This window comes from Rhea americana, unplaced genomic scaffold (genome assembly GCF_003343005.1).
Source record: "Rhea americana isolate MKP2758 unplaced genomic scaffold, rheAme1 scaffold_11, whole genome shotgun sequence".
In the NCBI taxonomy this organism is placed as follows: domain Eukaryota; kingdom Metazoa; phylum Chordata; class Aves; order Rheiformes; family Rheidae; genus Rhea; species Rhea americana.
Genome location: NW_028185150.1, coordinates 2,141,625 through 2,151,990, shown reverse-complemented (window position 1 = coordinate 2,151,990; position 10,366 = coordinate 2,141,625). Strand labels below are relative to the sequence as shown.

The following is a 10,366-nucleotide window of genomic DNA, read 5'->3' as shown; positions in this document are numbered from 1 at the left end:
AGAGAGAGAGAGTCTTCTGGAGTCCATGAGGCTGGATGATAGGAGGTTCAGCCAGGATACGGGAGCTTCTTTTACTAGTGGATCTATAATGGATCAATAATGCTGATGCCTTTTGAGCTGTTTGCTTTTGAACTTTTATGAATGTTCCTGTACTAGTGGTATGTTCCCAGCTTTTCAATCAGRTGTTATACGCATGATATTTGAATTGAAGCTTCAAAGATTCATTTATAAATTTAGCTTTGTAAAGGCATCTTATTTTATTCTGATGGCATTTGGTGGCTTCATGCTTTTAACAACAGCCAAGTGCAAAGTCAGCCTAGAAGTTTCTGTCACCAGCATCCTCAAATCATTACTTTAGAAATCAGCCAAATATGGAGGGAATTAGAGGTTTTAAAGTCCTTTCTGTCCTTTCAGATGTGCTTTCCAATAGCAAGAAATATTCAYGAAGCTTGAATAATTCTGCAGAGGATATGTATACAAGCTGTTGTCACTGTCATGAGCCCCCCATACTCTAACACAACCGTGCTGAGAAAGGTGAGAAGGCTGGAGAATCACTGGCACTGATTGTGGGGTGACTTGATAGGCTGCCACATGCTGTATACCTATGACATGAAGTTCAGGACTGCCTGGTACATGAGCCAGTTCACTGGCTCTTCCRATGAATGGAAGACAAAATATAAAGTTGCTGTATATTTGCTTAGGCATATGTAARTCGTAAGTATAATGGTCCAAACACCACACCCTGCTAACACACTAATCTCAGACTCAGTGAAAGACAAATAACAAAATGTGTAAAGGTAGATGCTAGTCTTAAGTATCCCCAAATAACCTCAAAACCATGCAAAATCAGGAGTAAAATCACCTTGAGAGACAACCGCCAGATACTTAAAGAGCTGAGCAAGTGATGCTTTCTTAGCACTGAGTGCCTGCAGAAGTAAGTTGATCTTATGGGCTCGTATTAGAAAGTCTTGATGCATTATTCARGTTGTGATGGAATTTATTCAAAGCAAATTGCTGCCTTCCAGTGGCAGCACAAGGAGCATTGGTGGACAGCAATGCCCTCCCCCCCAACCCTGCAAACCTGTGCCTTGCTGCAGCATTAAAACGCTCTGGGCATCTACTACAGCTAGTGCTGGGGTCGTGGAGACACAGCCCCTGCCTCAGCACTGCCGTGCTTTCGGGTCTTTATCAGTGTGGCGGCCGCCTGCTCGCGGYGGTGAAGCTGCTGGGGCCGGTGCTGGGCTGCACGGTTTGTTTGAGTTTCAGAGTCAGCAGTGAGCAGTAGAAGGTCTAATGGCTCTGCGACCCGGGAAGCGTTTGACAAATATTTCTCTTTGACGGTCTTCCCCCTACCCAAACGTGGCCGCATACAGAGACGGCACATGCACCGACTTGTGGCAACAGATACATGGTTTGCCGGGACGTGCCATGTTTGATGGAGTGGTCCATAAAAAGAGTTAGCATGAGGCTGGAGAGTAAGCATCACTGTTTGCTATAAACAAACCTTAATAAAGTGCTTGTAATTGCAGTGTGAGAAGGCTGGCCAGGCCTACATGGTAGCAGGGGAGGAAAATAATGTGTTCTTTTATCTGTTCTTTTGAACAGCTGGAGACAGATAAAAGTGGAGACAGTTTTAACCTAAGCAAAGATTGTGACTGTGTGTTTTCCTTTGTGTCTCAGTGCTTTCTGTTTTCATCCTTCCTGTTTATATTTTTATTTGTGAACAAAACTATATACGGAACAGCTTTCAAATATTTTTTTCCCTCAACTGAAGATCTCTGTTTTACTTCAAACTCAGCTCCCATAGCTGMCTTTGCTGCTGAAGTATGCAAGAGTAACAGTGTTTTTCACTCTGCTCAGTTCTGCTGATGGCAACTTCCAGAGCCGTGACACAAAGAGCAGGCAAACATTTTCCRGAACTAATAATCACAGAGGCTGTGCTTTCCCATAATATGGTAGATGTAAAGCAGTCCCAAAGCAACCATTTCCAGGTTTTCCAGTAACCTAGAATGCAATGTCATGNAAAAAAAAAAAAAAAAAAAAAAAAAAAAAAAAAAAAAAAAAAAAAAAAAAAAAAAAAAAAAAAAAGAGAGAGAGAAAGAAAAAAAAAAAGCATCTCTGTCACTTCTTCCATGTACTTGGGATAAATTTTTGAAATTTTAGCATTTAGAGTGAATAGTGGTTTACACTGACATTAATTAGAATCACTTACCCCACTAAGTTCTCCATGCAATACTTTGAAAATATACCTTGCTGCTTCTAATTAGATATCTTGGACTGATATTTTTGTGCGGCAGGAAAGTAGGGCTTTGCTAGACTTTTCAATTRCTCTAATCCTTCAAGTTATACTGACCCAATAATGTATAGCTCCATCAGGGCGAGTCTGCAGGCATGTAGGCTCATCTGCATAAGGAATTACTCTTGAACAGCTTTTCCTGATTAACTCTGCTATGGATATTATTGCTTAGAAATAGCTCTTCTGTTGTAAACCCTGTTAGATCACTCTTCTCCTTTTGCTAATTGCTATCTTTAATGGCTCTGTATGTTTTCTGTAGGGATAAAAAATAATATGTAGTATTTCAGATATACTTTTGCTATCCTGTGTACTTTCTGCATATCCTACTGCTTTTTCTCAAAAAGAAAAGGATATTTGAAACATGTTACAAGTGACATTGCCTATAGACTTTTCAGGTACGCTTTATGGCAAGCCAAGATGCTTTCATAATGATATCTYGTGTTCTCAGCATCTGATAATTAAAGGCATTTCTATTTTCCTCCAAGCTGTTCTCACTGGAACTTCACTGTCTTGATATCTGACTTTTTTAAACCTGAGGAAACATAGACACATGGGTACAGATGAGTTTCTGGAAAGTAGTATTTTGAGAAAAGGATCATTTTTGGTCTAGTGCATCTTATATTAAGGCTGAGAAGCCTTACTCTCTTTCCATCAACATTCGATGCATGGAAAGGAGCAGTCTGAATTGTAATTTAGTGTRAATACACCTTTAGACAATGATTGTCTGCAAAAGTCTATTACTGCACAGCCCTAGATTCAAATGCAGCCAACATATGAAGTCATTTGTTGGCAATGCATCTTTCTCTGCTTAGTAGCTGAACTGTGGTCTTGATTTGTAGTACTAGAGAAATCAATGATTTATAAAATTATTAAAGGATGCCTAATGACTTTAGAGCCAATAAAATTATAAAGCTGATTTATTTCTACGTGGTAGCTTCACATTCAGAGAATGAAGGTATATTTTAGGCTTCTTTTTGCAGTTTTTTTAATAAAGATTTTTTTTGTTTGTTTGTTTTTTGGTTTTTTTTGATGTCTTATAAACTTTCAGCACAAATGTGGTCACATGTTCCAAACATTTTTTACTTTACAGCCTGGAAATACTAACATTTAAGTGGTTTATAAATCAAGATATATTGCCCATATAAAAGGTTTAAATAGGTTCCTCCTCACTATCTATTAAAAATAAAAAATTCTCACAATCATAAGATGTAAAATAAAATCAAAAAAAAAAATCAACTATATATTCTTAAGAAACATATTTCCTGTCTAAGATTATGCATAGAAGACATTTATAAGAAATAATAACAGAAGCTGAGAAACTAACTTTGAGTTCCTCTGTATATTAGGGTTTGAAATATGTCCTTCAAAAGCTCCTTATCTTTTTCAAATTTCAGACTGTTCATTCTACTCTGTCTTTTTCTAACCATTTTGTTACTGGATACAATACAATGACAATGGCAGGTAGGTAGAATTTTCGTGTTTAAATGAAGTCAAACATAAAAACTCTTCTGAAAAAAAAATACCTTTATTTGTTAAAGTAGCTGGTATGATATACAAAGGAAATGACTATAATTTGCAATACTTAAGGCATAGAGCATTGGAGTTTTTTCTTCCACTGGAAGAACAATGTTTTAAAACTAGAGAACTGTTAGAATCAGACATTAATAGTAGTAATAAAATAATAAAATATTAATAAATACTTCACATTCATATAATCTGAGTTTATAATAATCCAAGCATTTCAACACTAACTAAATACGTCTTAATATGCCTCCAACATGTAGATGAAGCATCACCTAGTTTACAGGAGAAAAATAAAATTGCATATGACTCATGGTGAGGGTTACATGAACCCAGAGATATTCCCTTTGTGCAGTTTCATAGTTGCCAGCAGCAGAGCTCCAGGAGGAAGGGGAGTAGGCAAAAGAATGCAAACACTGTTTGCTCTAATCTTAGGCCATTAGAATATAGTCTGGGCATTTCCTCCTCTTCTGCTTTCAGATCTGTAAAAATATCAACAATAAAATGGTTAACAAGAGCAAAATGTAAACTTTATAAAATATAAGGATGTTCAACACACTTTGAAGCTTCTCCAACATCTCGCAGGTACTTAAGTTAAAGGTATCAGCTGTTAAAGCCAATCACAGAAGCTATTCTCTGGGGAGAGATGTGAATAGACGTCCCATCAATGATCGTTTGAGGAGCAACTGATAGCACTTATCAGCTCTTGCAGGCATTAATCTCAGAATAATCAAAAGTAAATACCCAGCAAAAGCAAGAGCAAGATCTTCACAAGAAGCATGCACTCAAGCCTGCATGGAGCCTTTTAACCCTTCCGTTAACAGGAAGGGCCTCCATTTATAGCCATTAGCACAAGCAGAAAGCAATACCCTCACCCAGATGGGGGGTAAACAGCTGATTCTCCCTGGCACCTTTGCTGCCTCTGAAGCTGAGCTCAGGAGCAGTAAGACTGCTTTCATTGAGCAGGGCCAGGCCTATTAGGTCTTTTGCTCCTGTAACAAACAGCAGTAGGGTTGATTCAGAGTTAAACATTCAAGGAAACTTGGCAAGAAAGCATTAAGCTCTTCTGAAGGGTGTTGCTTAGTTGCCACATGTAGACTTCAAGGTAAAAGTAGTTTTGGCTGTGGTTGTGAAGATACAAATAATTGCTTTTTAAAGCATTTCACCTTGCTAGGCTTATATGCTTATTGTGCAGTAGGGCACTCCCTYGGGATCTGTGAGGCTCAAGCTTAAAAATTTGTGTTTTATTCCAAATTGATGGCAAAAMTGAGGTGTTATAGCTTTAATACAATGTTCAGACAGCCTCTTCTTTCCCTGAGCAAGTCCCTGACAGTATTGTTGGCTACAAGTAAATMTTTGAAGCTATTTAGGCCTGTTGCTAACCCGTGATGTTAGCACAACTGAAGGAGAAGTAAGTCGTACAGGATGGGAGCAGATCACCACGGAGGAAGGCAGGAATGTTTTGTGCTGGCTTTGTCCTAGGAGATGCATTAAACTCTTACAAGCCATTGCTTAGGAGTATGAAAGCATGGATGTTTCCCCTAGACACAAATCAAGGCTTATGGCTACACATTTCTGTGCAGTGTGCTCAGGCTTAGAGCTCTATATAAGAATATACTTGAAATTATGATRCAGATCTGAATTCAGACCCATTTTCTGCCATTTGTGGGTTAAGTAACTTACACAAAGATCACAAAAGTTTTCAGCGCTTTGATTTTTCTGATATAATACTGGTTTATACTTCTACCTTACCAGCTCAAACTGATGATTTTCAAGTATGGCTAACCCTCTCCCGACTTAAGGATTTTTATGCTTTGGTATAGCTTAGTTATACAAATTGTCCTGGTTAAATGAGAAGTCACRGACATATGTAGGTTTGCATAACAGAAGAGACATTTATCATCGTAATTTTCAATTAAAATGGGGGAATTAGTTTCCAACTGCAGAGAAATGTTATAAAAATCTCAAAGTATTTTATGCAATGTACTATGCAAGCGACAGCTCTATCATATACGTCTCACTGATGTGCTTCTCTGAAGCAGGGTAGGCCCCTGCAGAAGTTTAAACAGAGCACATATGYGGTCCTCTGCCTTTGCAGAAGGCAATTCTGCCAAGCACAAAATAAAGCAGGGYGACTGACCATGCTGTCCCTTACCGCAGTTGCTGTGTGTGATGTCTGAGAGACAGTGCAGGGTACCGTAGCCACACCGGCAGAGCTGACAGCCCCGCAGCACCCAGGCGCCGTGGGCAATGCTGCCGCAGTTGCTGTCAAGGACAAGGGAAACTTTTTTGCATTTTTTGTATGTCYCCAAACCCCCACAAAAAATAACCACCCAGAGCAGCTCTGTCCGCCTCTGCRTGGTTTTAGTTTGGCTTTTACCTTTTCCGCTCATCGTATTCACAGTATCTGCCGGTGAAATGCTTTTGGCAGGCACAGAAAGTCCCCAGGATGCAGGTCCCCCCGTTCYGGCAGCAGTGCCTGTTCAGCTTTTTACCTGCAAGACAGCATAACCTGTTTTCCCAAGAATTCAGGGGCGCTTCCTCCTTTTTTCCTCACTTGTTCTCTTGGGTCCCTGCAGTTGCCAAAGGATGGTAAGGATGTCTAGTTTTATTGTCTTTAGAGACAATAAAATTAGCTGCCTGTTAAGAGTGTTTGCTCAGCTAAGCCGAGTTTGTTTAGTTAAGGATTAGAAGCAAACTACTAGGGATTATGGGATGGTCAAGAGGCAACGCCTGGCAAGCCCTGCAGGAGCAGCATGGACTCAGGTGGAACGTTTCACCTCAGCGGAGGCAGGTTTCCGTCACACTCTGAAGCAAGGCAGGGTTACTGGGAAGTGTTGCTTATTTTTGAGAGGGCAAGGGGACTTTCCCTCAACTGTTTCTCAAGTGCCTGGGTCACAAATCTTTATGTATGTATCTGGTAGGAAACAAAAAATCTGCTCTTGCTTTTTCTTATAGYACTGTTGCCTACAAATAGCAAACAGTCCTTTTTTTCTGTAAATAAATACTTTTTAGCCATGCAATATAGAAAATTTTACAAAATGAACAGAATTTACAAACACTTTGCAAGTCCAAAGGAGCATCCCTTCTTTAATTCCTAGTATCTTTCTCTATTTTCTATTATCACCATTAAATAGTTTGTAAATAAAAGGGGAAGTTTAAAAGGCAGCAGGTTAAGATGCAGTTTAAAAGATAAAAGTTCTACCTTAAATCTTTATCACCACTTTGTGTGTGGCCAAGAGAATAATTTAAATTAGCACCCATATAAATTCAACATGCTGAAATCTGCCATCCAGATCAGTGCACAGGAGAAGAGTCAAAGCATTATTGTGATACAACATTTAAGAAAACATTTTAATGACATTTTTAAAGAAAATAATGTTACCTACTCTCTGTAATGCCAGTGAAAGGTACAAAYGTCTGCTGCTGCTTTCTGCTTTCATAACTCTGATTCATGTCACTGAGAGTATGTGTAACAGTTCCTTCATTTTTAGGCTGTTGCTTTTGTGCAGTGGCATTGACGTTTTCCATATCTTTTTCATGTTCTTCTTTTTCACGACCTTGGCAAGTGTAAATAGGGAAGAGAGAGTAGCTTGTAATGAGGCAATGCTGTAAAGGTACAAGAGAAAGATGGGGGGGAACATGAAATTTTCCTTACCTTTTCCTAAATGAATGGCCTGCCAGACCAGAGTCACAGTAAAAAGAATTCTACAAAAAAAGAAAAAAGAGAGAAAAAGAAAGGGAAATTGGTTTGTGGGACTTACATACAGACGCCCCCCCCCCAAAAAAAGCTTTTTTCAAAACATTAACAACTATTAATATAATACATATCAAAAAAATTGTGTCAGCAGTAGTTTGGATTAGTGCATCAAAAATCTCAAGCTATCTTGAAAAAAAAATCGCAAGGACATATACATTACATTTTCTTCCAGAAAGCCACAGATTCCATACATTTCACTGGTTGACAACCAGCCCCAAACGCCTCCTTCTGTACACTTCTYGAACACAGCTAGGTTGTTACCAGCGAGCCGCAAAGGCAGGTAGAAAACATCAGCCTTCGCCCAACCCGCACTTGCAGGTACGTTGCTCCCATTTGGTCTCCTGGCCTGGTGGTGTCCCGGAAAATCACCACTGAAAGGAAAGGCCTCCTTGGCCAGCACAGGTACCTGGCAGGGCAGACAGCCTTACCTAACGTGCTGTCCGCGGTGCATTTTCCTAYGCCCGAAACACTGGTGAGACCCCTCAGATCCCTCAGACAGCTCGTGCAGAGGGTCCGGGCCCCTCACCGYGGCGCCTGCCGGCAGCAGCTCTCGCACCCTGCGCCGCACCAGGAGAAAGGAGGCTGGAGGACACTTTTCTCTTTCTTCCCAGCTTATGACAGCAGAGAAGAGACATATCTCCCAGCAGGACCGCTGGCTGAGCCCTGACTGAGGGGCTGAGGGGCAGTGACCACCTCGCTGAGCGGGGATCCCTGCCCTGCCCCTGATTGACATGCTGACAGGGTGGAGCGAGGTGGGAGCAGCTGCTGCTGGGGGGCAGCTTAAGGGCCCACGGCTGGGAAAGGGCCCAAGGCGGGAGAGAGATCTCGGCTCCAAAGCGTGCTTGTTAACATCAGTAAATACACTGACRCCACATATAAGTAGAGATTTTTGATGTGCTAATCCAAACTACTGCTGGCATAAAATTTTTATAACACACATTATATTAATAGTCGTCGATGCCTTAAAAAAGCATTCTTTTCAATTTCTGTTTTGGTGTCTTAGTCCCAAGGAGAACAGTYCAGACTAAGTCAAGAGGCTTTGAAATTGTGTGTGTGTTGTGGGGGGGAGTGTGCTCTCAGGAGCTTTTCCCTCACGTCTCCTGTGGGGGCACTAACCTCTGGAGCACAGAAGTATGTGGCTGGAGATACGAAACTGCTGTTTCTGAAATAAATGCCTTAGTGCACACAGCATCACAGTGGGGGTGAAACTGTTGACTGTAATTGATCTAAGCTCATTTTCTGGAAGACGTAGGCCAACTCCTTTAGTTACATAATCGCTTGTTTTACAGTCTATTTTATATTTGTTACAATTTAAATTGGTTTATCTAAATTTACTTTTGTTTCAGGCTTAAACTGAAGTACCAAATTTTTTGAATTAAGTGTCTTTGATGTATATTTGTGTGTAACCAGATAAATCCTCACTGGAAGAATTTATATGCTCCCACATGTAATTAAGATATTTCCCACGTGTAGTTAAGATATTTAATACAAAAAATGTCACGATAAAAATCACAATATGTTAACTCAGGAAGAGATTTTATTTTTTCTATCTTAAATTGCAATAATTTTGGAGACACAGGTTAGTCTTTCACTGTTATGCTGTTTGTCTCTATCTGCTTTGAATCATGGGGACTTCTAAACTAAACATACATCAAGGTTTGGCTACTTACTTAAATTCTATGAAGTATGTTCAAGTACTGTCATAGGAATAGATGGTTGTCCTGAATTAGGCCTGTAATAGGTTTCACACAAAATGAAARAGGTGTCAGGTTTGTATGTACTGTTTTTTCAGAATTTGCAAATATTTCTTTAGGTCAAGCATTCCCAATTCAAATAACACTGATTTTAAACTGATTTCAAACAACTATTTTTTTTAAGTTGTAAAACATAACTTTGTTTGGAGTTCAAAAAGAACAGCCATAGTTAAATTACATTGTTACTCCTTATTGTATTAGGTACAAACATTCATTTTCAACCTGGTCTAGCTGGCAGTATCACTTTAAGTTATAAACTTCAGACTGTAGCACTGTCATTTAGGATCTATTTTGCTGGTTTTCCCCTCCCCATAGACTGTAGGCAGAAAAAACAAACAGAGATAAGCAAACACAGGAACATCACACTTGTTGGGCTTTTTAATAAATGCAGTGTCAATATAGCTCTCCTGAAGAGCTTTTCTGGGTATAAGATTTCCAGGTCTGTACTAGGGGTAACTCTCAGTGCTGGTAAAGAAATATTGATCAATTTTCACACCCTGTGCCATTTGTTTAAGATCAGAAGTCAACCCTGTAAATGCAAGAGCTAACAGCCTGGGGAGCCATAAAGCGCTTAGTAAACATTGCTCACTGTGATACCTAGCTCCTATCTTCCTGAAGCCTCTCCATGAAGGCACATGTATGAACGGAGAAGTGAATTGCCAGGATGCCAAGGTTGTTCAACTGTCCTATGGAGGCAGAATTGGAATGATGCTGAGGAAAAGTGCTGCTGTCTGATGTCGACCAAATCTGCCARAAAGCTACTGCCTCTGCCCCAAGGATTTGAGAGGAGCTGCAGTAAGGAGATACGCACCTCCATTATCAGCTTTAAACAAGATAAGAGTGGAGCCAGCCAAAGAGCTGGCCCTGAAAATTTCAGTGAAGTGCTGTGTACGTAAGAGATGGTTAAACATTGGTTAAGTATTAGGAGTCTTTAGTGCTGTTAGTTACTACAGTAGGTCAAGTGGTCTATATGGATAAGGTGCTGGGGAAAACACAAGGGTACTTTATTAGGCCATATGACCCTTCTTGTGTTCA

General features: G+C 40.0%; 1 protein-coding gene across 2 annotated transcripts; it reads right to left on the bottom strand.

Moving 5' to 3' along the window:
* Window positions 1–4,174: 4,174 nt before the first annotated feature.
* Window positions 4,175–8,028, bottom strand: LOC146601022 (cryptic protein-like). Of its 2 annotated transcripts, none has more exons than XM_085312376.1 (6): window positions 8,006–8,028; window positions 7,476–7,525; window positions 7,207–7,377; window positions 6,198–6,312; window positions 5,973–6,082; window positions 4,175–4,299 (listed from the first exon to the last, which is right to left on the bottom strand). In XM_085312376.1, the coding sequence occupies exons 1-6, from the start codon at window positions 8,026–8,028 to the stop codon at window positions 4,175–4,177; spliced, it is 594 nt and encodes a 197-aa protein (XP_085168502.1). The 2 variants fall into 2 exon arrangements, with proteins under 2 accessions (XP_085168502.1, XP_085168492.1); XM_085312366.1 differs by lacking the exon at window positions 8,006–8,028 and adding an exon at window positions 7,879–7,910.
* Between the last annotated feature and the right edge of the window lie 2,338 nt (window positions 8,029–10,366).